The sequence below is a fragment of the Euleptes europaea genome, chromosome 21, assembly GCF_029931775.1.
Source record: "Euleptes europaea isolate rEulEur1 chromosome 21, rEulEur1.hap1, whole genome shotgun sequence".
NCBI lineage: Eukaryota > Metazoa > Chordata > Lepidosauria > Squamata > Sphaerodactylidae > Euleptes > Euleptes europaea.
In genome coordinates, this window is record NC_079332.1 from 1,209,063 (window position 1) to 1,236,098 (window position 27,036).

At 51.8% G+C, this 27,036-nt stretch overlaps 2 protein-coding genes across 2 annotated transcripts; both read right to left on the reverse strand.

Moving 5' to 3' along the window:
- Positions 1–2,687: 2,687 nt before the first annotated feature.
- UBE2I (ubiquitin conjugating enzyme E2 I) lies at positions 2,688–8,361 on the reverse strand. Its single transcript, XM_056866209.1, has 6 exons — positions 8,296–8,361; positions 7,102–7,185; positions 6,351–6,423; positions 5,405–5,514; positions 4,979–5,058; positions 2,688–3,107 (listed from the first exon to the last, which is right to left on the reverse strand). Exons 1-6 carry the CDS (start codon positions 8,359–8,361, stop codon positions 3,044–3,046), a joined length of 477 nt encoding a protein of 158 aa, XP_056722187.1. The 3' UTR covers positions 2,688–3,043.
- A 4,361-nt stretch (positions 8,362–12,722) lies between these two features.
- On the reverse strand, positions 12,723–21,611 carry LOC130492757 (BTB/POZ domain-containing protein KCTD5). The gene is made up of 6 exons (XM_056866540.1): positions 21,393–21,611; positions 18,894–19,002; positions 17,978–18,069; positions 17,466–17,561; positions 16,402–16,527; positions 12,723–12,799 (listed from the first exon to the last, which is right to left on the reverse strand). The coding sequence occupies exons 1-6, from the start codon at positions 21,609–21,611 to the stop codon at positions 12,770–12,772; spliced, it is 672 nt and encodes a 223-aa protein (XP_056722518.1). The 3' UTR covers positions 12,723–12,769.
- Between the last annotated feature and the right edge of the window lie 5,425 nt (positions 21,612–27,036).

Genomic DNA, 27,036 nt, shown 5'->3' on the forward strand with positions numbered 1-27,036 from the left:
TCATGGCTCCTTTTAGCTGTTTAAATGGCAAATTATATATTGTCGAAGGCTTTCACGGTCAGAGTTCATTGGTTCTTGTGGGTTATCCGGGCTGTGTAACCGTGGTCTTGGAATTTTCTTTCCTGACGTTTCGCCAGCAGCTGTGGCAGGCATCTTCAGAGTAGTAACACTGAAGGACAGTGTCTCTCAGTGTCGAGTGTGTAGGAAGAATCAGAGAGGGGTTGGGTTTGAGCTGAGTACTGTCCTGCAGAAGTAATGTGCTAATCATTGTCCTGTAAGTATCAAGATAATGTACTAATGAGGGTGTGGTATGTTAATATGGAACCATTGTATCCTGAAGTGATCTGTTAATGTGTGAAAACCAAAGCTAATCTGCATGGCTATTGTTGACTGCAGCCTTTGTTAGTCTGGAGGTTTTTCAGGGCAGGAAGCCAAGCCTTATTCATTCTTAAACTCTCTTCTTTTCTGTTAAAGTTGTGCTGATGTTTATGAATTTCAATGGCTTCTCTGTGCAATCTGACAAAACAGTTGGTAGAATTGTCCAGTCTTTCAGTGTCTTGGAATAAGACCCTGTGTCCTGTTTGTGTCAGTCCATGTTCAGCCACTGCTGATTTCTCAGGTTGGCCAAGTCTGCAGTATCTTTCATGTTCTTTTATCCTTGTTTGTATGCTGCGTTTTGTGGTCCCAATGTAAACTTCTCCACAGCTGCAAGGTATACGATATACTCCTGCAGAGGTGAGGGGGTCTTTTTTGTCTTTTGCTGACCGTAGCATTTGTTGTATTTTCTTGGTGGGTTTAAACAGTTTGTAGGTTGTGTTTTTTCAAAAGTTTATCCATCCTATCAGTGACTCCTTTAATAAATCGCAAGAATACCTTCCCTATGGGTATTTTACGGATGACAAGGGTATCAAGAAATGGGAGTTTACCATCAATTTCCTTTTCCATTAATGTTTTGATTATTCCTCTTTTCTGTCGGGGGTGGTGGTTGGAGTTTTTGTGTAAGTAGCGATCTGTGTGAGTTGGTTTCCGGTAGACCTTGTGACCGAACTGAAAGTTTGTTTTATGGTTTAGAAAGTCCATCTTAATAATAGCCATCCAAACATTCAGTTTACCATGGAAAAGGAAATTGATGGTAAACTCCCATTTCTTGATACCCTTGTCATCCGTAAAATACCCATAGGGAAGGTATTCTTGCCATTTATTAAAGGAGTCACTGATAAGGATGGATAAACTTTTGAAAAAACACAACCTACAAACAGAGTTTAAACCCACCAAGAAAATACAACAAATGCTACGGTCAGCAAAAGACAAAAAAGACCCCCTCACCTCTGCAGGAGTGGAGCTGTGGAGAAGTTTACATCGGGACCACAAAACGCAGCATACAAACAAGGATAAAAGAACATGAAAGATACTGCAGACTTGGCCAACCTGAGAAATCAGCAGTGGCTGAACATGGACTGACACAAACAGGACACAGGGTCTTATTCCAAGACACTGAAAGACTGGACAATTCTACCAACTATTTTGTCAGATTGCACAGAGAAGCCGTTGAAATTCATAAACATCAGCACAACTTTAACAGAAAAGAAGAGAGTTTAAGAATGAATAAGGCTTGGCTTCCTGCCCTGAAAAACGTCCAGACTAACAAAGGCTGCAGTCAACAATAGCCATGCAGATTAGCTTTGGTTTTCACACATTAACAGATCACTTCAGGATACAATGGTTCCATATTAACATACCACACCCTCATTAGTACATTATCTTGATACTTACAGGACAATGATTAGCACATTACTTCTGCAGGACAGTACTCAGCTCAAACCCAACCCCTCTCTGATTCTTCCTACACATCGACACTGAGAGACACTGTCCTTCAGTGTTACTACTCTGAAGATGCCTGCCACAGCTGCTGGCAAAACATCAGGAAAGAAAATTCCAAGACCACGGTTACAAAGCCCGGATAACCCACAAGGGCAAATTAAATGTTCATATCACCAAACAGTACAGACTACTAAATTATCATTATCTTGAGGGGTGGGTTCCACCCCCTACTCCTTTATTTACCGTACAGCATAAGGACCGGGAGGGGGGTGAATGCAAGGGTTATGCTGTTGTATCTCCTGTCTGCCTCCCTGTGCCAAAGAGCAGGGAACAGCCAGCGTGTGTCAAGTTTTCCCAGGGGCAAATTAAAGCATTTGGCATCTCTACCCTTTCACTGCTTAAGGGATGCCAAAATAAAATTACAAGCAGTTTTTGGACCCAGGAAACTATTCTTTCTCATCAAACTAAATGCACCCTGGGCTAGCAAGTTCGCCAGTGGCTCAAGGCACGGGTTCTTCCTCTCACGCTTTTGCAAAAGCTCATACCTACGGCAGGTGCCCTAAGCTGTGTCCACAAACCGAACATTAGTTTTTTCTGCAAAACTGACTTGACAAAGCGAACCAGAGAATCAGTGAAAGGGAGATAAGAAAGCTTTATAGAAACAGTTTATTTACTCTAAACAGCAACACAGACAAAACGCCAAAACACAAAGGAAGTGACGCAGAATCAAGATGCTGGCTGACTTTGGATCTGAGGCTTGTAAGCAACAACCACCTAAATCTTTATTGGTAGAAAACAAATTAAGGGAAGGAACAGGGTGGAGAGCTCTTTTCATACAGCCAGGTAGAGGCAAAATATACTTCTAAAGCATGCCTGCATCAGAGAGCAAAGAAACTAGGAGATACTAGTGAATTCGTAGAAGTATAAAAGTTCATAGTTTTACAGCAGTTGAAATACTGACATCAATATTAAAATAAAAGCCAGTTTTACATAACAATCAAAATACAAAAGACTGAAGGAAGAGACCCTGTATGAAAAAACTGGGGGCAATTCAGCAAATTTAGAGCTGTATACAAGTGGCGAATATGGAAAAATGGCACACATACAACCCCCTCCCCTAAGTGACTATTAATTTTACATAGCGACATTAGATTTGCAAAAGTTTTGTAAACAAGTTCTTGCCAAATTAATCCCTTCCTTTAAGATGCGGCATGACAGGAGCTTATGATGGCGCAAATTTCTTGGCTTGTGCTCGAACCCTCTTTTCATATTCCACTCTGTTTTGGCTAGATAAAGAGAATAAGATTACTAGGCTTCTGGAAGTGTGCAAGGGCGCTGTTATCTGGTTCTCCCTAAAGCAGAGCTTCTGGCCACCATACTTAAAAACTGGTGGTGGTGGGGGGGAAGTCACGTCTCCCATGAAGCAGTCGAGTCTGGGCCAGGAAAGTCTCCAACTTGTGCCAATAACCAGGCTAGAAGGGGAAAGCAACCACACCCAGGAAGCGCAACCTGCAAGCATCACACTCTTGAAGGCAGCCCCTTCCCACATACAGCCCTGGCGTGCCTTTGCAGATCAGCCCCTCAATAAAAGGTTACCAGAAACCAAATGGCCTGCCCTTGGAACGGGGTTGGGAAAAGGAGGAACTGGGCAGCAGTGGTGGTCCAAGAGGAGAGCGGAAGTATCTTTTTTGGCCATGGGACTCCTGCAGCTGCCTGTACCCCTCCTTCCTTTGTAGCAGCTATATACCTTCATCTCCTGCCAGGAAATTTCTATTTTAAATGGAATTTGAGGCTGCAGCAGCAAACTGGCCTGAACGTTCACAAGCAAACATGAGCTGGTTAACTTTAAAAGTCTTCTGCGATTTAGTTACTCCAGACAACTCAATGATTTTTTTGCAACAAAAACAAGAAGTTCATCTGTGCTGAATCGCTGCCCAGGGGTGTGGCTCAGTTTTGGTTTATACAGTAGCTCCTGTCTGCTAATCTGCAATCTCTCAGGCTGCCCTTCTTTGACACACTACTGCTAGGCACAGCAAGGGGTAGATGGGCACCCTTGCCCCTCCCCCCCTTTGGTGATAGGCAACATCACTGTCTTTTTGAAAGTGAAGCAAATTTTAATTAGAATTTTAATTAGAAGTGGGTTTATTACATAACTAGAAGCAAATTTTATTATTTAAATGTAAAACTGTTGTAGAATTGAATCTTCAAGTCAGTGGACTCCATGGTATATATCCTTTTGCACTGTCTTTAGATATACCAACTTAGGCTAAAATGGATTTATACCATGTTTTAACAAATGGTCCACATCTTCTCGAGCAACTTTGGAGAAAAAGGTTCAGTTCCTCTTAGAGGACTGTGACCCTCAGTGTACTTATTTTGTTGCTCGTTTTTTGGAGGCTGCAGAGAAGAGACAAAGGGAGGTGTTTTTAGAGATGAGTCTTATTTAAGTTTATGGTTTTATTGTTCAAGACCTCAGTCTAGGAACAGGGGGAAAGAAAGGCTGTAGAACTGAATTTTCTGTTAAGTGATTGTATTTTGCTGGAAGCCGCCCTGAACCCAGCTTTTGCCAGGGGAGGGTGGAGTATAAATTGAATAAAATAAATAAATCAAATAAACACTAGAGAACAAGAACTGCCCTGCAGCAAGTGGGAGAAGATATAAGTAGAGATCATAGAAGATTATTCAGAGACCCCTCAATTCCTTCCTATTCACTTAGAAACAGGGACATTTCCAGGATCAAAGCTTAGCTGAGAGAACAATGCTTGAGGCATGGCTTAGTACCTCCTGTGCCCCATTTCTGGGTCTAAAGGCAATCTACACACAAATACTCTACTAGAATCCCCCAAAACTCAGTTGTGCCAAACGTGATTTGCTTCCTTGGATTCTGAAGTCTGTGCCTTTACCCACTGAGCAAATTTTTACCACCTACAACCAAGGAACCTTTTTTCCTCTCGGAAATTAGGCAGAGTCAATCCCTTAAGCAAGGGGAATGATTCCTGGCTTTGTTAACTGGGTGAGGGGGGAAAGGCTGTTTCAGCCAGATTTTTGTTTCCTATTGTAAGGAGTAGAATAAAATATATACTATTAAAAAAGGCTTAAAGAGAGACACCCCAGAGCAACTGTCACCAAATTTGTCCAGGTTTAACCAGCTACTCACCAGTAAATTGTGTAGGCCTCTGCTTGAGCTGGGTCTTGAATATTTGGTTCATTTAGGAGTTCTTGAATTCCTAACAAGATCTATGAGATACCAGACACACGTTACTTCAAAATGCAGCACGCTGGCCTATTAAAAATACATTTCTTGAAAGTAGATTTTTAAAAACACATTGTGTCATATCACAGGCAACGTGGGTGGCATATTATGGGATGATGTTCCTGAACATAATTATAAATCGGCGTCCACGTGGTTTCTGGAAAAATGCCTTAGAATGCCGTACACCTGATCAAAGTTGGGAGTGAAATAACGATTCAGCTAAAAATCGTAACAATAGATTTAAAATCCATTTTCCCCTGCCTAACTTTGCCCACGGAGTGATCAAATGACATCAGGCTCCCAAGAGCACTGTGTCAGAAAACAACCTACCTGTTTGATTGTGATGGCAGGCCTCCAATCCTTATCCTCTTCTAGGATGGACAGACACACTGTGCCTGAAGGGTACACATTCGGGTGGAATAAAGGGGGCTCAAATTTGCCTGCACAAAAAGGAAACTTTTGTTGTTACAAATTAGCGCAGACGTCAGTACTTTAGTAAAGCATTTGGCTGGAGTGTCTCTTTTGGGAAAGAACGGTGAAATATTTAAGGCAAGGAATTTAAAATACAGCACTGTACCTTCCAACTCTGAAACATAATATCTGAAGGAGTATCTGAAGAAGTGAGCTGTGACTCACGAAAGCTCACCCCCTGCCAGAAAATGTGTTAGAATTTAAGGTGCTACGGGACTCTTTTCTGACTCTGAAACAGAAACCTTTTTTTTTGACCCTGGAGATTTGGGCTTAAGAGACCGATTTTGATTCAGTTCTGAATGAGGCTTGTGCAGGAGCTTCTAGGTTTGAACAAAAGCTTACTTGAAAGAACAGGGAATAATTTAGGGAATACATCCTTCCCAGAGGCGTTTACTGACCCATCCCGCCCCAAAAGGCTGAAGCAACCCCTCAGAGATCCAAGCACCATGCAACTGGTTCCAAAGAGAATGTGCAAATACCCCAGGAGAACTTGCTGAACTTGGCTGCTAAGTTCAGCTTCGAAGTAAAACGCAATGGCTGCAAAAACAGTAGTTCAACGTGAAAGAAGATGTCACGAAAATAAAATTTGAGTGATTTCAGCTATGTGCTCTCATGTACTAAAGCTGTCAAGAAAGAAGGAGAAAGAGGTGCCAAGGGGGTGATTTTTTGATAACTGAGCCATTTATGTATTTTCACCCAGTGTGGTCAGTGTGAGAAGATCGAGAGTGAAGCAGCCTCAGCTCATGAAAGCAGTCTGTGTTGCCATAACGACTGTCGTGTTTTCCAGCAGGGTCTTACAACTCACATTTTGGTGGCGAAGAGGGATAATCATCCTTGAAGAGCATCCGTAATTTAAATAGGCCTCCTTCCCACGGTGTCTGTCAGGAAAGGATAGAACACAGAAGCATTTGAAGTGGCATTTCATTAGCCAGGATTAATCAGAGATAGGGCCCAGCTAGACCAGAGAGGGACCTCGTACATACAAGCACACAGAGAGCAGGACACATACTATCAAAGCAGCTATAGCAGAGAATCCCAAACCCATTTCAAGAGTCAGGCCAGGGTAAGAAGCTATCTTGACTGACTGACTGGTGTGCTAAGGTTTCACCTGAGAATGGAAGGCTATTCTGCAACTCTTGAAGTAAGTCACACATCAGAAAGCGTTGCCAACAATGATCTCAATTAAAAGCAGCAACACCATGGCAAGAATGCTGAAACCAAGCATGCACGGATCCCCCTTCAATGTGGCCCCACAGCTTGAGCAGAGCCTTAGGAGGCTGGTGGCTCACCTAAGCCGAATATTAATGTTCCCAGAATGAATGGTGCAAGATTCGGCTCCATTTGGGGCCTTTCCCAAGTCACTGAGAAATCGGGAATACAGCATGAAGACAAAAAGCAAGTCAGAGCAGCCGTTTCAGTATCAGAAGTTCCCAAATATGTGTGGTGCCATTTGCTACAGCACAACACTGTACCTGTGGAGCCGAGTGCTAACCAAACACGCAATCCATTCCAAGCATAGCAACGTGGCACTCCTAAGCAAGTGTATGCTAACTTACCCCTTTCTTGCCTGGAATAGCACATTCCCAATTCATGAGATTCATCGTGCCATCTGGATTTTTTGTTGGTACAGCTACAAAACCCTGAAATAATAAGGATATTAGCAGCACAAGAGGCCTGATTACAATACACAGTGGTGGTGAGAATACTATTAGGAGACTTTCATGCTCTAATAGGGAAGATTTACACTTCACAATGAGTTTTAGCAACACACTTGAAGACTTTCCAGAAGTAAATTTTCAGGGCATGGATGCCGTTCTAGCGCTAACACGGGAGTCACAACCACCTTGCATTGCTTGCTGTAGAACAGCTGGGCAGACAGCACAGGCCTCCACCCAATTTGTGGGAGTCACCGCTGCAGCAATGCCAGATCCAGCCGCCCTCGGTCTGGGACTCCTGAACACCTCTGAGTTACCCCCTGATGGTTAAGAGGCTCTAAGCAGGCACACCTGCTTTGTGAGGCTGAACAGGATGACTGGCGGTTGAGTACTTGAAAGGCTGTCATACAGAGGAGGTGGCTGAGTTGTTTTCTGTTGCCCCAGAAGGTCGGACCAGAAACAACGGGTTGGAATTAAATCCGAAGAGTTTCCATCTAGACGTTAGGAAGAGTTTCCTAACAGAGCGGTTCCTCAGGGGAACAGGCTTCCTCGAGAGGTGGTGAGCTCTCCTTCCCTGGGGTTTTTTAAAGCACAGGCTAGACGGCCACCTGTCAGCAATGCTGATTCCATGACCTTAGGCGGGTGATGGGAGGGAGGGCATCTTGGCCACCTTCTGGGCATGGAGTAGGGGGTCATTGGGTGTGTGTGGGAGGGGGAGGTAGTTGTGAATTCCCTGCATTGTGCAGGAGGTTGGACTAGATGACCCTGGTGGGTCCCTTCCAACTCTATTGATTCTATGATGTTTTCCCCATGGAGGGAGGCAGGCAGGCAGGCGGGTGTCTGTCTCCTCGTCCATCTCCCAGCTGCCATCTGAAGCAGCGGGTTCGCCCATAGGGAGGGAGGGAGGGGAGGGGCTGGGGACCACCCAGCCCACCCGGGATTTGACCCCCGGCTCTTTTCCAAGCCTCCCACCGCCAGCCTTGCGTCCCCCGAGGTGGGGGCTCGGGCGGCTCCAAGCCCCCCACCCCCCACGACGGGGGAGGTGGTGGGAGAAGAGCCTCGGCATCCCCCGTCCGCCCGCCAGGCCGCACTTACGAAGGGGTGGTCCTTCCTCCAGGCCTTCCTCTCCTGGGCGAGCCGGCTGAGCGCGATGCCAGACATGGTCGTCGGTCCTCCTGCAAACACAAGGCCGCGCTCAGAGCCGGGGGGTGGGGGAGGGGCGGCAGCGCGCGCGGGGGAGGGCCTAGTCCCGGGGGCGCGCGCGCACCTCCCCTCCCCCCCCCCGGGCCCTGACCTTGAGGGAGCCCGGCGGCCTCTCTCTCTCTCTCACCGCCCCCCCCTCGGTCGCCCCCCCCCTCACCGGTGTGAGCAGCAGCAGCAGCGGCGGCCGCAGCAGGACCCGCGTCGTCTCCCGGATTCAGGCGGCGGCGGATGACCCGGATGTTCCCGACGCGCTCCCCCCTCCCTTTTGTCTCCCAGGCCGGACTTCCCCTCGCAGCAGGCGGATCGCGCCGGCGCGACTTGGCCCTCGCCGCCACCCGTCCGCGCCTGCGCAGTGCCGCCGGCGCCCTCCCCAGCGAGCCTGCGCGGCGCGGGAAGCCCTGACGGGCACTGGCAGGAGGCGGGGCCGAGGCTCCGCCAATCCCCGGCGCCGAGGGCGGGGCCGGTTGCCGTAGAGACCGGAGCGGAGCCGGTCCTCTCCGCCGGCCGAGGTGTTGCTCGCGCAGCGCTGGTCCGGCTGCGAGAGTAGGGTTGCCAACCTCCAGGGGGTAAAACCCGAAAAAGGAGGCTCTGCGCTGTATATAGTATGAAGAAGACAAAACCAGCACAAATTTCCAATGCAATTAAATATATTAAGTGCAAAAAAAGTGTACAGTGAAAACACATACAACAAGCAATTCACAAAATACAAAAGATCAAAAAGACAGGTTAGTTTTACCCTACTGATGATGCATCTTCATCTTTTCCAGCTGTTCCAGTTGTTCCTATGTCCTCAAAACGTTTGGACAATTGCACTTACCTGGAAGTTTGAACTCTGTGAAAGAAATTGTCAAAGTCATTGATAAGCAACAATATTTAGTACTTACCTTATCTTTTTGATCCTTTGTATTTTGTGTATTGTTTGTTGTATGTGTTTTCACTGTATACTTTTTTGCACTTAATATATTTAATTGCATTGGAAATTTGTGCTGTTTTTGTCTTCTTCAAACTCGCACCGAGTAGCACCCTTTCCCCACCTCAGCCCTGACATTTCCCTCTGAATCGGTCCCAGGAGCATCTCCGAGACTCCAGCCGGGTCTGTGGGGCCCCTTCCCTACCTCTGGCATATTGCTAATGTTTTTTAACTGCATTGAAGTTTTTAGCAAATAACAACCTCATATTCTCCCTCCCTCCCCCCAGCCTAACAGCCATTTGTTTTGCCCAGACCAGTGGTGAGTGCTCCTCCCTGGAGGTTTTTAAGCAGAGGCTAGATGGCCATCTGTCAGCAATGCTGACTCAATGACCTCAAGCAGATGAGAGGGAGGGCATCTTGGCCATCTTCTGGGCATGGAGTAGGGGTCACTAGGGGTGTGTGAGGGGGGGTATTTGAATTTCCTGCATTGTGCAGGGGGTTGGACTAGATGACCCTGGTGGTCCCTTCCAACTCTATGATTCTATGACCCTACCTGGCCCTTTTGCAGACAAGGCAGTTGTAGGGCCCTGGCAATCTTTTCCTTCCAGTAAACCACTCTTCTTTGGAGCTAGAGATACACATTGGAAGCAAGTCTGCCCAGGGACTCACAGCAGGAAGTTAGTTGAACAATGCCCCCGAAGCACCACCCCCCACAACCTCACAGAGTCAGGAGGGCTGGATACCGTTTTGTCCCACTGGAAGAAATGCTTTCCCTGAGGGTGGGGAGTCTGTTTCAGAGCCAAAAGCAGTCAGACCCAAACGACACATGGTTCATTCCACACATGACGGCGCTGGTCAGATGCGTGCGGTGCGGTATCAGGCAAGACTCACTCCTGCAGAGGGAATGGCTCCATGGTTCACTACAGAAATAGCTGTTGGGGAAGGGCGAAAAAGAACTGATCCCCCCCACCGCAAGATCAGAACCAAATTCTACCGTGCAGTTGTTTGTTCCCGCCATTTGCAGGTTTCCAGAGTACCCGGAACGTCCTTGAAGCTGGGCAAAAGACAAACAGAGCTGGGAAGGGCCAGGGAGGCCAGAGACAGCCAGCAGAAAAGTAGTATAAGAGAGCAAAGTCTCTCCCCCCCGTCTAACTGCTTTCTGAGCTCTCGTCAAAATTTCCAATGGCAACTAATCTTGAGAGCCAGAAACGCAGTGCTTTGAGCGATGAAAAATAAGGTTCTCAGCATGCCACAGATCAGATCCCCAAAGATGGGCAGAATACAAAATTCTGGGATACAATACTTGATAAAACGATAAATTCAGCCTGACGCGGGTATCATGTTGTTTAACCTTCCACACTGCCTAAACATCCCAGAATGCTCAACAAATTCAACAAGCTGCCAAAGCAAGCCCCTACAACAGGAAAGTCCTGTCAACCAGGAACCAGCAGAGATAGCAAAGGAATCCACCCCCACCTCTGGGGTCCACACTGACATCTGCAGCCCACCGCTCCAACCATACTTATTGCAGTTCCAGCCAGAGGTCAGCGAGGGGAGAAGGGAAACCAAGTGTGGAAGTTAACCCCCCCTCCAAGCCAACAAGCACGCTAACCTGCAACTTCAGAGGTCTGCGTGCATCTCCCTTTTCCACCCAATCACCTTCCATGAGGTTGCAACTCTCCCTCTTCGAGGTGGCAGTTCACAAATATACCACCAGCTCTGAGAGAGCCAGAGTGCATATGGTAAGGGAATTTGCGTATGGAAACTCCTTCCAGCTTCCTTTGTACAGCGCTTCCCAGAACAGCCAGGAGGCAGGAGCTCGCCAGCTGCCTCACTGCCAACTCTGGAATGGGCACACTTGGCAGGCCTAAGAGGCTCTTCCCTAGGGTCAACGGTGGCTTTAGCTCTTAAGGTGATCAAGCACAGAGACCTAAAAGTGCATAAGTAGAAACATCTTTTCCCTCCGGAAAAGTCCAGTTAGCAAATTCAATCACAATTTTAACATCTTTAGGGGGGAAAAACAAACGCCTAAATGCTGAGAAGGACCCACCTGGTCAGACGAGTCTGGATGGCAAAGTGGAAGAATAGCAACAGGAGAGGCAGGTAACCCAGCCCAACTGCAGGGGGGGGGGGGGGCTGAACTGGAAAGGAATTCTGGGCCAGAGTCCAGGAGCCAGAGAGAGCGAGAGAGGACTCCATACATCATAAAGAAGATATACACAAAAATTCTGGAAGTTATTTAATGAAACGGTTTGAAGTACGCTCGGAGTGCAAAAGGGCCTCGGAGAAACGTGGGGTCCTTTGGCCAGTGCACCATTGAAGCAGCGCAAGAGCTGAAGTCGGTACTTGTCGAAACCTGTATCAAGGACATGCTAACGGTTTGATCTAAACACGGCACACACAAAAGCTCCAGTTGCTTCTCTTCACATTTACCACCAAACCTCCCTCAATGAAAACCACAAGAAGGGCTTTGGCCAAAACCCTTGGCCAAAGCACCAGATAGTACTGCATAGATAAGAGATTATAGAATTGACTGTAAACATCAGTTATAAAGACACGCAAGAATGCATTCCTTTTTTTTTTTTTTTGGATAGCATACGCCGGGACGCCTCAGGCCACATGGGGCCCCTGCACCCCCCAAACATGAGGAGGGAGCCCCCAGGAGAGTCAGATCACAGGCCTACCTCCAGATCTGCCACAGTTCATGAGGGCACGACTATTTGCCGCCATTTCTGAACACAACTTGGGTGGAAGCATACATGTGGAGCAGGGGGCAGAAAAGTTGGGGGTCACTCTTTTTAAAATGGACCTTCAGTCTTAAAATGTAGCTACAAATGCATTTTTAACATCCGCAATACAAAAGGAGGAAAGCCAGTTCCAGAGAAGTGGGCAAAAGGTGTCTTCCCTGAGCCAACTCTTCCCGTTGAGCACTGAAGTCAGCAGGGGTGAGAAAGAGATGCGCGTTCTTCTTCGGCAGCCCTTTTGCCCTGGTGAGCGCTGCTGAATTCCAACAGTGTGCCCCAAGGACTGTACAAAAAGTCATCTGGGGTGACCCAAAAACTTGCCTGTATGGACTGCAAGTGATCAGTAGCACCAAAAGCACGCTGCCCTGCAAGGGTTGGAACCAGGCTGCTTCCAAGCACTCAGCAAAGCTTCCTCCAGTCACAGCGCTGAGCAGAGAGCTCCCCTCTCCACAGAAGAGTTGGGGGGGCACACTTCTTTGCACGGGATTAAGGTCTCTTGGACCACAAGACACCCCCCCCCAACCTGGCCCAAGTGCCAACAACACCCTTCGAGCAGCAAGGCGGGCAATCCCCCCCCACCGCCTGCTCCGTTTGCACCAAACATATGCATGGGGCAAAATCCAGATCAATAAACAAATGTCTGAAGTAAGGACTCTCTCCCCCTGGCCATGGCTCTTCATGGGGCCGTTCTTCAGCATCCAATACTGGGATGTTACATCCTAGAACCACGTTCCTGCAAGATCTGGGGTGGGGGAGGAGAGAAGAGGGGGGATATAACACAGGTGAGGCAGGCAACCTTCACCAACTAGGCCTAACTAAAAGACTCCTTCCTTCTCCAGCAAGTCTCAGCCCTGTCTAGGACCTTCTCGAGAGCCAAGCCCTGAGGCAGGCAAAAAAACTGATATCCTGACTCAGCAACCAGGAGCCTTCTGGCAGGGCAGCCAACAGAATGTTTGTTTGCAAGCTGCTGCTAAGCACAAGGCGGGGGTGGGGGCAGGAAGCCGACAATACACCGGAACTCTGGAGGGCCAGACCCCCAAACAGACCCATCCATCGGCAGAGAACAGATGAGCATCGTAGCTGCTTGTGACGCTGAACAGGCTGTCCCTGTTTCATGAAGCTGGCGTCCCCACAAGCAAGCACAGCTATAAGGGCCTTCCTGCTACAGCAACCTGCCCCACCCCCCGCCCCTGCTCACTCCAGCACATTAAGGAGCAAAGCAGCTCCCACAAAGTGCTCCAAAGGGTCTGGTGGCTGAGCATGTCCCCCTTTCAGACCACCCTGAGAATCAGGATGTCACGGGCTGTACAAAGACGAGAGCTGTGACATGCAGTAAGTGAGGGAACCCAGAAATAGTCAAGGGGGGTCCTTTCACCTCCTAGAGAGGGATAAGCAGGCCGCAGGCACCCCTCCCTGAATTCCTGAGGTGAGACATGGGGGGTGGGGGTGGCAGCAAGCACTGTTTTCTGGCCACATCCACCTCCTGCCAAATGGCCAGTGCCCCAGGACCCAAGTGGTAAGCTGTCCTTCCCTGGAGGTTTTTAAGAAAAGGCTGGATAGCCATCTGTCAGCAAATGCTGATTCTATGACCTTGGGCAGATCATGAGAGGGAGGGCACCTTGGCCATCTTCTGGCCATGAAGTAGGGGTCACTGGGGGGTATTTGGAAGGGGAGGTAGTTGTGAATTTCCTGCATTGTGCAGGGGGCTGGACTAGATGACCCTGGTGGTCCCTTCCAACTCTATGATTCTATGACCCTGCCTGGCCCTTTTGCAGCCAAGGCAGTTGTAGGGCCCTGGCAATCTTTTCCTTCCAGTAAACCACCCTTCTTTGGAAGCGAGTCTGCCCAGGGACTCACAGCAGGAAGTTAGTTGAACAATGCCCCCGAAGCACCCCCCCCAACCTCACAGAGTCAGGAGGGCTGGATACCGTTTTAGTCCCACTGGAAGAAACGCTTTCCCTGAGGGTGGGGAGTCTGTTTCAGAGCCAAAAGCAGTCAGACCCAAACGACACATGGTTCAAAGTCTGCCCGGGGTGGGGCACAAGAAGGGGGCTCTACCTTAACTGGGGCCTTGCTCAGGACCTGTGCCCCCCCCCTCACAAATGCACTCGTCCCTACGTCCCCATTCCCTAAACCACTTTCAGGCATTCTCCGGAGAAGTCTTCCTCCCTCCACCTCTGCAGGGTCAGAACCAAATCCCTTCAAGGAAATTAGGAAGAATTAGGAAGAATTTTCTAACAGTCAGAGTGGTTCCTCAGTGGAACAGACTTCCTCGGAAGGTGGTGAGCTCTCCTTCCCTGGAGGTTTTTAAGCAGAGGTTAGATGGCCATCTGTCAGCAATGCTGATTCTGTGACCTTAGGCAGATGATGAGAGGGAAGGCATCTTGGCCATCTTCTGGTCACTAGGGATGTGGGGGGGGGAGGTAGTTGTGAGTTTCCTGAATTGTGCAGGGGGTTGGACTAGATGACCCTGGTGGGCCCATTCAACTCTACGATTCTATGATTCCAAGGAACCAACGCACAACTCAACTACACGGCCATCACGTGCCATTTTCACCTGGCAAGGGGGAGTGAAGCAGCTACAGCCACAAGACACCACCAAAGGGAAGTGGGGGGGCAGGCGGGGGGGAGGCAGAGTCCTAGTGCTCACCATCGGGCATTCACACTTAATCTGAGTCATGCATCTCCCAATCCGTCTCCTCGTCTTCGCTCTGAGTTGCATGCAGCCAGTGTAAAGAAAGGGGGAGCAAAAGAAAAGAGTGCAAGAGTTGAGTCGTGCCGCGGCAAGTGCCTCCCTCTGGGGCCAGAGAGAGAGAGAAAGCGTGCGAAAGAAAGGGGGGTGGATGTAGGCAAGCAGCCGCCGGGCAAGCCTGGGGCTCTCAGAGTGGCAGCCCATCAGGACAGGTTGATGGCAGGCCCGCTGGCTGCCAGGAGATGCCGCCAGACTCGGACCTGCCCCGAAGCCCCACGCCAGCCTCTCTGCCCACTAAAGCCAGCAGAAACATCTCCATCTCAGACTGGAAAAGGTAGCAGCTCAGCCAGCCAAGCCCCCGGGCAAGGAGGGTGCAGCAACAGAAAAGAGTTACGAGGGTGAGCAGCCAGTTAAAGCAACCTGTAGAACCCACAAAACAGTCCCATGTCTGTCCTCCAGAAGAAGATGCATGAAGACGCTGGCTAAGGATATGATATATTGGCTCGGTGGTTACTCTTTCTACTCCCCGCCCCCAATACTTCCGCAATGTACATGGGGTGTGGGGTCACTAGCTGGAAGATGTTCTTTTCCTTCAGGCTAGGACTGTTGCGAGCTTCCCTATGGGCCTGGATCTCAAAGGACTGCAGAACCGCTGCTTAAAAAACTGACCTCAGAATCTAATGCCTCTATACAAACACTGCTTGTCCAGTTTTGGGTCGTGAGCAGACAGGGATGCTTATATTCTTTTCCTTTTTCATTTGTTCCATTTCCCCCAACTTGGGGATTTTGTGGTGAGAAGCCGAGCGGTGAGATGGGGCTTCAGGCCCGGGGCCTGGTGCGTAAGTCTAACCTCTTAAAGAACTCTGCCTCACCATGCCATGCCTGTGCACGCCCTCCACTCTTGCCCACAGCAGTTCTATCCCCACTCCCTGCTTCGCACCTATCGCAGCCCTCATTTTGCCACAAACAGAGAGACACGGAAGCAGATTCCCTTCCTGTCTCAGAGCCCTCAGCCATCTTCTGGCCAGCAGCTGCCCCTTTCCTGCAGATCGTCCCAGAGGCACAAACCTCCGTCTGCACTTCTGTCCAGACAGCAAAGGAGCGCTGACAACCACAACCCACACTTCGGCCCTTCTTCAAGCTGAGCGGAGTCACTGAAATTAAAGAGTGCCCAGTTTGCTGTCAGGCACGCACTTCTTTCCCTGCGTCACAACAGAGCCGGTGCAGACCCGGGCCCACGTTCCAGTATCCTCTCCACTGAACCAGAGTCAGGGCTGGTACGACACGGCCGCCGCTCACACACAGCCCTCCAGCCCAGCCATGCTGCTCTCCACTTGCCCGCGTGGGCTAGTTTCTGGGGGAAGGCTTCAGCGTTCCACTCCAAACAGGAGCACACAGAAGGCCCCCATGATAACTCAGACCCAGATGCAAGTTGGTGTTCAGTGGGGGGAGACAAGTGCCCCCCCTCCCCAAGCCAATGCCCTAAGGGGCAGCAAGCCCCACATTACCCCCCGGCAGCAGCTGAGAAGCCAGCCCTGCCCTCACTCGCAGGGGCCCTGCCCACGCCTCCAGTGCTCGCAGTCTTCTCTGCCATCAGGAAGAGCCTGGTGCCTCCCAGCTCTGCCGCTCCCCCCTCCGACCCGATGACTCACCTTGGCCTTCTCACTGGGCTCACTGGCAGTCCCAGATGGGGCGTTGTGCAGCTCCTTGGAGACGACACACAGAAATTCAGCCTGGTCTTCGTTCCCGTAGTTGTAGGAAGAGCCAATGCTGACGAGCTGTGACGTAGCAAGAGAAGGGGGCTCAGGGCAGGCACGCTCCAGGGGCTCAGGGCTCTACTGCAGAACTAGTCACTGGGGAGGCTGAAGCTCTCTGCCTGGAGCTGCTCGCTGCCAGCCCCACTCTGCTTGGGAAGACCAGAGTTCAAATCCCTGCTCGCTGTGGAGCTAACCAGGTGACCAGGAGCCACTCATCCTGGCCTACTCGCAGGGGCTTTGGGAGGATAAAACAGAAGATGGGAGAAGCCGTGTCAGGGGCACAGGCTTGTCTGGAGGAGGAACCACTGCAGCAAATCAGTTAGAAGAGTTAGTTTTTATATGCCGACTTTCTCTACCAGTTAAGGAAGAATCAAACTGGCTTACAATCGCCTTCCCTTCCCCTCCCCCCAACAGGCACCCTGAGAGGTGGGTGGAGCTGAGAGAGCTCTAAGAGAGCTGAGACTAGCCCAAGGTTTCCCAGCTGGCTTCATGTGTAGGAGTGGGGAAACCAACCCGGTTCACCAGATTAGCCTCCACCGCTCATGTGGAGGAGTGGGGAATCAAACCCGGTTTTCCAAATCAGACTCCACCGCTCCAAACCACTGCTCTAAACCACTACACCACACTGGCTCAGTTAACAACATGAAAGCCTAGAAAGCCCAGGGGGGTATCTCAGCCAATCTGGGAGGAACTGGGGCTGAGCTTGCGTTAGTTCCCAGGTTCAACACCCAGCATCTCTCTCAAGCAGAAATAGCTGAGAAAGGCCTTTCTCCACTTCAGATGTGGCAGAGGACATCCGACCGAGTGGTAGAGACTCAGGACAAGGCAGCTTCAATTCCTGTGCCCCCACCCCAGTGTGTTCCGACGGTTGCCCCCAAAGTTCCTGGGCTAGGGCCCATAGAGGAAGTCACCTGAAGCTGCTCAAGTCTTTCCCGTTGCACCTCGGGCAGGTTTCTTACCTGCTCAAACTTCCAGCCATCAGACATGGTGGAGACCATCTGGGTCAGTTCCTCTTCCTGGCACTGCAGGACCCTGTAAACGTGCTTGGCCGGCAACTGCCATGAGAAAGGGAGAGGTGGAGCAGGAGGCCAGGGAGCCAAGGAGGAATGCCCCCCTCCCCCAGGCCTTCACAGCTTGCTTCTCCCCCCCACCCCACTACAGGCTTCAGAATCTCTTCTGGCTCAGGCACACTCACGACCAGCCCTCCAGCATAACCACCCTCGGCTGGCACTGAGGGTGGCCATTACTGTGCCGTAATAAATGTCCCCAGTCCCAAGAACACTTCCCTTTGGGAAGGACAAACACTTCTCTAAGGGAACGTGTCACAAACAGAAAGGCACAGCCCCCCCCCGCACCCTACTAACAGAAATCTCATCAGAGTGACGTCTCCCAATCCTCTGCCTTCTAGCACAAGCCACCCGGATCCAAATGAAGCCACAGAAACAACACTGCGAAAGAGAGAAGCCCTCACCTGTGAAACTTTGCTGTCCCTCTCCCTGATTTTGTCCTTCACAAGCTTTATTAAGGATGTGATGTTGTAGAATTCAGCTTCTTCAAGCACACCTAAGAGGAAGCGAGAGCGCAGGCTCATGTAAGCGCCCCTGGTCACAGCCAGTAAGGCCTGCCCCCCTCCCTGGAAGAAGCTGCTGGCCATCCTCCAGGACCCTGCCATCTGCCCTCGGTCTACAGAGGTGAGCCTAGCCTCAGGCCGGTTGCCAAAGTGTGCCAGCACGCATGTGCACACGCACACACAAAACTGAGTCAGATCAGTGGCCTCTGCCATTCAGAAGAAGAGCTGGTTTTTATATGCGACTTTCTCTACCACTTAAGGAAGAATCAAACTGGCGTATAATCACCTCACCTCCCCACAAAGGACACGCTGTGAGGCAGGTGGGGCTGAGAGAGTGTGACTAGCCCAAGGTCATCCAGCTGGCTTCGTGTGTAGGACTGGGGAAACCAACCTCGTTCACCAGATTGGCCTCCGCCACTCTTGTGGAGGAGTGGGGAATCAAACCCAGTTCTCCAGATCAGAGTCCACCACTCCAAACCACCGCTCTTAACCACTATGCCACCCCTGGCAAGCCACGCACTATCCAGACCCACACAGAGCAGGAGCCAGGATCCGCTGGGGTAATCTGCAAGTGTTCCAGATGAGTGCAACGCCAGTCAAGCAGCCAAGACTTGGTTGGTAAAGAATCGCTCACCGCCAGGAGATTCAGACATGCCGGCCCTCACCCTGCGTTGCAAAGTGATGCCAGGCCAGACTGACACGGGATCGCTCTGCAGCGGATCCCTCAACAATATCGGGGGAGTGCAGAACCTGGCTCACGGCAGTACGAAGCATTAGACCGGTTGCCCCGCGGATAGTGCAAGACAGCAAAAGGTACCTTCCTCAGCGAGGTCTTTGTTGATCACCAGCTTCCCGTGCCGGAGATAGTTCAACACTGGTCCAAAGTAGGTCGGATCCCGGTCTATCAAGTAGGCGCCTGTTTCATCCTGTGGACAAGACCTGAGGTCAGAGCGAGGGACTCTTTACCCCTCTCTCCCCTCCAGCAGCATCCCAGTGGATGAGATGGACAACAAGCTGCACCTCTGTCCGGACTTGGACTCCCCCCACCCCGAGACACTCCAAGAGGGGAGCAGCTGCCACAAGCCACTCCATGAATGTGAGGAAGCACGGCTTGGGTTTAGATTTCTAATCAGGGGCCTAAAGAGCTCCTTGGCCAACACTCCCGTCTCCAGCTGAGCTCACTGGGCGGGTGAACAGACTGAAGCCTAAGCAAAGGCCAAGGTGAGGGAAGAAGATCACCACAATCAAGGAGGAATCTTCTGACGGGCAAATCTTGTATTGCGCTCAAATGAAATGAAATACAACACATTACTCCTAGACCAAAGGCTGCAAACAACAGATAGCCTAACCACACTATAGGCATTGGTAAAAAGTCAGATCTTGTAGGCCCTACAGGGAGCCTCCGGGATTTGCATCCGTTGGCTTGGATTCACTTGGATCTCAGAACACGGGGCTCAGATCCTTGTCTACAGACCACACCCTAAGAAACCAGGGATGTGGGGCACTTCGCTGCGCTGCCACGAGGCAGAATCTGAGATCCAAGGCATCGACCCTGGTGATTCTCATCCGTCACAATCAGCTCCCCGGCTAATTACCAGCATGACCAAAAAACACGTGTCTACCATTCCCTGTTGTAAAGCTGTTGCTCTCAGGCACAGATCCCCGTTCTTTCTACACACAAACAACTGACAGCTGGCATCCACTGCACAGACAAACCTCAGGGCATCCCTGGGCACAAGAATCAAGACTGAAGATGTGGATGTTTGTGGTCCCTTATGATTTTAACTAGCAGATGCTCAACCTGTAATAAGCAGAAATGTGCTTAATTATGTAGCAACGGCACACGTCCCTTATCAAGAGATGATGTTCAGGCTCTTAATTGCAGCTAGAGTTATGCTTGCAAGATACTAGAAAACTCAATCTTTGCCTAAAGAGTGAAAATGAGGCTTAAAAAGTAGGGACACAGTGACAGGTTTTGCTCCACAGATCTTCAAATGCTAGAGCAGCCCCTACAGGCACATACATCTGATGGTCTTTTAGCATATCACTGTGTAAAAAGTCACAAGAATCCCTGAGCATCTTGCTTTCCCTCCTGTTACAAGACAGCCATAAGAAGAAACGATAGCTCCGAATTCAGAAATCCCAATCTCTCCCCCACCCTGCACCAACCCAAAACCAGGAGACTCCAGCAGGCACACTGCCCTTCAGCCCCGTGCCCGCCGGCTCTTGGGAACAGTCTTTGCTCAAGGCAGGGAGAGGCCCAGGGCATGTGGGGATTCATCTCCGGGGAGGCCAGGCAGGCTGAGTGTCGCCCTCCCCATTCCCCAGCGCCACCTGTGACCCTCCCTGGGGAAGGGAGGCACGCTTGGCTCCTGCAAAGAGAGGAAGGCAGAGAGGCCAAGGGGAATGGCAGCAGAGGCTCCAGGAGCGACAGGATCCTTGGCGGCGCTCACAACTCAGGTGGACACCCCGAGAGCGGCTGGGTTGCCACAGGACCGGCGCAAGTCACATGAACACAGGAAGCTGCCTGATATTGACCCTGGGTTCATCAAAGTCAGTATTGTCTATTCAGACCGGCAGCAGCTCTGCAGGGACTCAGGCAGAGAGAGGTCTTTCACATCACCTGCTTGCCTAGTCCCTGTAACTGGAGATGCCGGGGATTGAACCTGGGACCTTCTGCATGCCGAGCAGAGGCTCTACAGACTGAGCCAAGGGCCCTTATACTGAATCAGGGTCAGTACTGTCTACTCAGGCTGGCAGCCACTCTCCAGGGTCTTGGACAGGGGTCTTTCCCATCACCTACTTGCCTGGTCCTTTTTAACTGGGGATGCCACTGGGGATTGAACGTAGGACCTTCTGCATGCTGACCACATGCTATGGCCAGGTATGGGGAGGGACTTCAATGCCATAGAGTCCAATGGCCAAAGTGGCCATTTTCTCCCGGTGAACTGATGTCTATTGGCTGGAGATCAGTTGCAATAGCAGGAGATCTCCAGCTAGTACCTGGAGGTTGGCAACCCTAGTTGCCAGGTCCCTCTTCGCCAACGGCGGGAGATTTTTGAGGAGGGCGGGGTTTGGGGAGGGGCTTCGATGCCATAGAGTCCAATGGCCAAACACGGCCATTTTCTCCAGGGGAGATCAGCTGTACCTGCTGGATGGCAACCCTACCACCCACCCACGGCCTCGAGGCCGCCCTTTCCGGAGGACGCCCGCCCCTTCCCCGTTGCAACGGCCGGCCCCCTCCCCTCCAGGGGTCGGCCAAGGGAATGAGACCCCCCCCCCATCCCCCGGAGCCCCTCGGCCCGGCGGGCCTGACCTTGTCGGAGTCGAGGTCCGGGTCGGCCTGGCAGAGGCGGAAGAGGAAGCTCTTGGGGTCCCTGCAGAGGGTCTGCCGGGTGGTGAGGAAGCAGGTGCCGCCCACGTTCAGCCGCACCCACTTGCCGCCCCCGACGCCGCAGCGCCGGCAGCCCGCCCCCGCCGACGCCCCCACACCCGGCAGCGGCAGCAGCAGCTCGCAGGCGCCGTCCGCCGCCATCCTGGCCGCCCGCCGGAAGAGAGTCCGCCCCCGAAAGGCCTCCCTTCCGGTGGGCTCCGCTGCGGTGCTCCGGGGACACGGTTCCCCCCCTTTCCCTGTCCACACGGACGCTTGGACGGAGAATGGGGGCCGAAAGCCCGGGGCCGGCCCTCTTCCCCTCTCCCTCTCCCTCTCCCCCACCACGCTCTGTGCCTCTTTGGCCGAGGGTTTTCCCCGGGGAGCCTTAATGGCCGCTCAGCCTGCGAGATCGGGCCAAGCCTGGCCTATGGGGGTCACGTGGCCTCTCGGTTGCAATTCATTAATTCGGCCACGGGATGGCAGCACCCCCTTCTCCAGGGCTCGGCCGCTTGGGCAGCGGGTTCATCGCAGCCCCGGACGGCCGCGCAGTTCCGAGTTGGGCCACAAGGCGGCAGCATCTCCTGCCCGGGTTTCTGAGCAGGTGGAGGGTCAAAAGGGTATTTTTGCTTTGTTGAATTTTATAGTCTTGTATAATTATAATTGATACTTTTATAATGGATACTCTTTTGTATTTCCTTTTTATCTTTTTTGTTATCATTGTTTGTTTATTTTGTTTTATATTATAAAAATAAAATTATTTAAAAAAAGAAAGAAAATGCAACAATGGATTTGCAATGAAGGTCTCCGGGCCCAGGTGGACACGACTCTGGGGCTGGGGTGGCGGGTCTCACAATGCACCGACAGCCCCTGGGAGGAGCAGAAGCGTTCTGGGACTCTTCCCTGTCCACACGGCCGCTTGGACGGAGAGTGGACGCCGCAAGCCCGGGCCCAGGCCGCTCAGACCGCCGCCTTCAGATGAGACCGGACGTCGAGGCTGCAACCACGTCCCTTGCCTCTTTGGCCGAGGAATTCCCCAGGGCGCCTTCTGGGGCGGCTCAGCCTCCGAGGCCGGGCGAGGCCGGGCCTAGCCTGGCCTATGGGGGTCACGTGGCCTCCGGGTTGCAATTCATTATTCGGCCACGGGATGGCAGCACCCCCCTCTCCAGGGCTCGGCCGCTTGGGCAGCGGGTTCATGGGCGCCCCGGACGGCCGCGCAGTTCCCGGGTTGGGCCACAAGGCGGCAGCATCTCCTGCCCGGGTTTCTGAGCCGGAGCAGCCCAGGGCTGTTCCTCTGCGCATGTGCGTTCTTCTCCCCACCACCACTCTGGAGGAGACCTGAAGTCGAGGTTGCGGCCACTCATCCGGGCCTCTTCGGCCAGGCGTCTTTCCCCAGGGCGCCTTCTGGGGCGGCTCAGCCTCCGAGGCGGGGCGAGGTCGGGCCAAGCCTGGCCTATGGGGGTCACGTGGCCTCCCGGTTGCAATTCATTAATTCGGCCACGGGATGGCAGCATCCCCCTCTCCACGGCTCGGCCGCTTGAGCAGCGGGTTCATTGCAGACTCGGATGGCCGCGTCTCCCGCCTGTTCCCATGGCAACGGTGCCCAGAAGTGTCACAGCCAAATCAGTCCCCATTGTCCCGTGGACCGGAAGCGTAATTCTGAATCCTTGCCCCCCGTTCTGTAGTCCGGTGCACTAAAGCGTAACAGTCAGCCAAGTCCCTTCGGTAACATTGGCCGGAAGTGTTACTAGACTTAATGCTCCCGTTCTGTAGTCCGCAACCGCTTCCGTTGCCCGGAAGCGTTACATCTAGCTAGGGTCCGCCGGCAACAGTAACCGGAAGTGTTACTAGAATAACTGCCCCCGTTTTGTAGTTCTTTGCCGCTTTCGGTGCCCGGAAGCGTATCAGTCAAACAGGTCCCCCGGCAACAGTGACCGGAAGTGTTACTAGAATACCTGCCCCCGTTTTGTAGTTCTTTGCCCCTTTCGGTGCCAGGAAGCGTACCAGTCAGATAGGTCCCCCGGCAACAGTGACCGGAAGTGTTACTAGAATAACTGCCCCCGTTTTGTAGTTCTTTGCCGCTTTCGGTGCCCGGAAGCGTATCAGTCAAACAGGTCCCCCGGCAACAGTGACCGGAAGTGTTACTAGAATACCTGCCCCCGTTTTGTAGTTCTTTGCCCCTTTCGGTGCCAGGAAGCGTACCAGTCAGATAGGTCCCCCGGCAACAGTGACCGGAAGTGTTACTAGAATAACTGCCCCCGTTTTGTAGTTCTTTGCCCCTTTCGGTGCCCGGAAGCGTATCAGTCAGACAGGGCCCCCGGCAACAGTGACCGGAAGTGTTACCAAAATAACTGCCCCCGTTTTGTAGTTCTTTGCTCCTTTCGGTGCCAGGAAGCGTAACAGCCAGCCGGGTCCCCCCGGCAACATTGACCGGAAGTTTTCCAGACTAGCTGCTCCCATTCTGTAGTCCCCCGCCGTTGTTGATGCCAAGAAGCGTCACAGACATTGATGTATCCAGCGCCACATTTACCGGAAGTGACTAGAATCGTTGCTCCCCGTTTCGGGAACTTTCTTCTTCCCGAAATGCTGTAATGTAATGGTACTTAGATGTGTGTAATACCAGTACAGCCCTCTGGTTTATTTATTGTATTATGTTTATATCCCGCCCTTTCCCGACTGCAGTGACTGTGACGCTTAGCGGTTGCGTACTACATAATAGCGGCAAGGATTCATTCAGTGCTGCGCTTCCGGTCCAAGGGGGGAATGGGGACTGGTTTGGCTGTGACAATTTTGGGCACAGTTGCCATGGAAACAGGAGACGCGGCCGTCCGGTGCTCCCATGAATCCACCGCGCATGCGGCCGAGCCCTGGAGAGGGGGTGCTGCCATCCCGTGAAGCACCCTAGGAACAACCAAACAGCCAGTTAATAAAATACGGGAAGTTCAATGTTGAGTAGCAGCTGTTTTACGCGGTCCGCAAAAACAGCTGTTGGTCAACAATGACTTTACGTTATTTTATTATGGCTTTTCGGTGGAACGCTTCCGGTCCACGGGACAATGGGGACCGATTTGGCTGTGACACCGCTGCCATGGGCACCGTTGCCATGGAAACAGGCGGGAGGCGCGGCCGTCCGGGGCGCCCATGAATCCGCCGCGCATGCGGACACAGAGTGGTGGGGAAAAGAACGCACATGCGCAGAGGAACAGCCCTGAGCTGCTCCGGCTCAGAAACCGGGGCAGGAGATGCTGCCGCCTTATGGCCCAACTCGGAACTGCGCGGCCGTCCGGGGCTGCGATGAACCCGCTGCCCAAGCGGCCGAGCCGTGGAGAGGGGGTGCTGCCATCCCGTGGCCGAATTAATGAATTGCAACCGGGAGGCCACGTGACCCCCATAGGCCAGGCTTGGCCCGACCTCGCCCGGCCTCGGAGGCTGAGCCGCCCCAGAAGGCGCCCTGGGGAAATCCTCGGCCAAAGAGGCAAGGGACGTGGTTGCAGCCTCGACGTCCGGTCTCATCTGAAGGCGGCGGTCTGAGCGGCCTGGGCCCGGGCTTGCGGCGTCCACTCTCCGTCCAAGCGGCCGTGTGGACAGGGAAGAGTCCCAGAACGCTTCTGCTCCTCCCAGGGGCTGTCGGTGCATTGTGAGACCCGCCACCCCAGCCCCAGAGTCGTGTCCACCTGGGCCCGGAGACCTTCATTGCAAATCCATTGTTGCATTTTCTTTCTTTTTTTTAAATAATTTTATTTTTATAATATAAAACAAAATAAGCAAACAATGATAACAAAAAAGTTAAAAAGGAAATACAAAAGAGTATCCATTATAAAAGTATCAATTATAATTATACAAGACTATAAAATTCAACAAAGCAAAAATACCCTTTTGACCCTCCACCTGCTCAGAAACCCGGGCAGGAGATGCTGCCGTCTTGTGGCCCAACTCGGGAACTGCGCGGCCGTCCGGGGCTCCCATGAACCCGCTGCCCAAGCGGTCGAGCCCTGGAGAAGGGGTGCTGCCATCCCGTGGCCGAATTAATGAATTGCAACCGGGAGGCCACGTGACCCCCATAGGCCAGGCTTGGCCCGATCTCGCCCGGCCTCGGAGGCGGAGCCGCCCCAGAAGGCGCCCTGGCGGTGGGGGAGACGCCTGGCCAAAGAGGCCCGGATGAGTGGCCGCAACCTCGACTTCAGGTCTCCTCCAGAGTGGTGGTGGGGAGAAGAACACACATGCGCAGAGGAACAGCCCTGGGCTGCTCCGGCTCAGAAACCCGGGCAGGAGATGCTGCCGCCTTGTGGCCCAACTCGGAACTGCGCGGCCGTCCGGGGCGCCCATGAACCCGCTGCCCAAGCGGCCGAGCCGTGGAGAGGGGGTGCTGCCATCCCGTGGCCGAATTAATGAATTGCAACCGGGAGGCCACGTGACTCCCATAGGCCAGGCGTCAGGGAGTTGATCAGAATGGCTTTCAACATCCTTGTAATACAGAGACCAGTTTAATGAGAAATGGCAACCATTGTATATGGTTGTATTTTTTGCATTTTTTTAGTAACCTAGTAAGCTAAACATAAGTAATACAATAGTTGTAAGAAATGTTTTTGAAATGTATAATAATGACCATAAGAATACACACTTATTGTAGATGGATTGTTTATCCCTCCCCTTCTTTCTTTCCTGTACCCCATATCTATAATAAGTTTTTTTTAAAAAAAATCCTTGTAATACAGAACTCTGTTTCTTAGTGCTGGAGGACCTGTTCACAACAACTCCGCAGTGTAGTCCAGTGTAATTCCCATCATGCTAAGGGAGGAGCTATGACTAATAGCTAGTTGTTAATGGCATCTTGGCCATCTTCTGGGCGTGGGGAACAGGGGTCACGGGGTGTGGAGGGGAGGGTAGTAGTGAGTTTCCTGCATTGTGCAGGGGGTTGGACTAGATGACCCTGGTGGTCCCTTCCAACCTTATGATTCTATGATAGCTTTCCCATGGAACCCAACGTGTACAAACATTTGGGACAGATCCTAGCCTTTTGCAGGTTTAATAGGGTTTAGACAGTAACTGCTCCTTTCTTTGGCCGGTGCGGTTTTTACCAATATAGAAACGCTCTTGTGGCAGGAAAAGGCTACTGTACCTAAGCCAATGGATCTCTTCTCTGCCCAGCTCCACCCAAGGCGCTGTGTCCTCATAAGAGGCACTGTATTTCAACAGGATTTTAACTACCAATCGCTATCAGCAATCAGCTGTGAAGTTCAATTGCTTTTCCCGCTGATTTCTTCAGATTGAGGTAGGCCACCGCTTCGAAGCTCTTGTGTTGTAAGAAATAAAGGCAGTTGCCCTAACGAGTACATGAAGATAAACATCTCCGCCTCAGAGGCTTCATTTAATTGCCTCTGAAGCAACACACACCCCAGCCTTGATTCAAAGAAGCCCCCGGGTCTCAGTGTGAAAACACAATGGTTGGAAAGAGGGGGTTGGGTCAAGAGTACATTGGGCTCCTCTAGGAACAATATCCTGGACACAAACGCTAAGGGGAACAAGAACCCACCTGCCATCTCTTCAGAAGCTCTACAGACTGCATTCCTCTCTGCCTGCACTGGGTGGT

Bases quoted from the DNA above. Each gene is read 5' to 3' on its own strand.
- UBE2I (XM_056866209.1), bottom strand. From the start codon at position 8,361: ATGTCTGGCATCGCGCTCAGCCGGCTCGCCCAGGAGAGGAAGGCCTGG. The intron at 7,186-8,295 runs GTAAGTGCGGCC...TTATTATTTCAG, and splicing joins GGAGGAAGGACCACCCCTTC to GGTTTTGTAGCTGTACCAAC. The intron at 5,515-6,350 runs GTGAGTTGTAAG...CTTTTTGTGCAG, and splicing joins TCCCTCTTCGCCACCAAAAT to GCAAATTTGAGCCCCCTTTA.
- LOC130492757 (XM_056866540.1), bottom strand. From the start codon at position 21,611: ATGGCGGCGGACGGCGCCTGCGAGCTGCTGCTGCCGCTGCCGGGTGTG. The intron at 17,562-17,977 runs GTGAGGGCTTCT...TTCTCATGGCAG, and splicing joins GGGACAGCAAAGTTTCACAG to TTGCCGGCCAAGCACGTTTA. The intron at 16,528-17,465 runs GTAAGAAACCTG...GCTACGTCACAG, and splicing joins ATGGCTGGAAGTTTGAGCAG to CTCGTCAGCATTGGCTCTTC.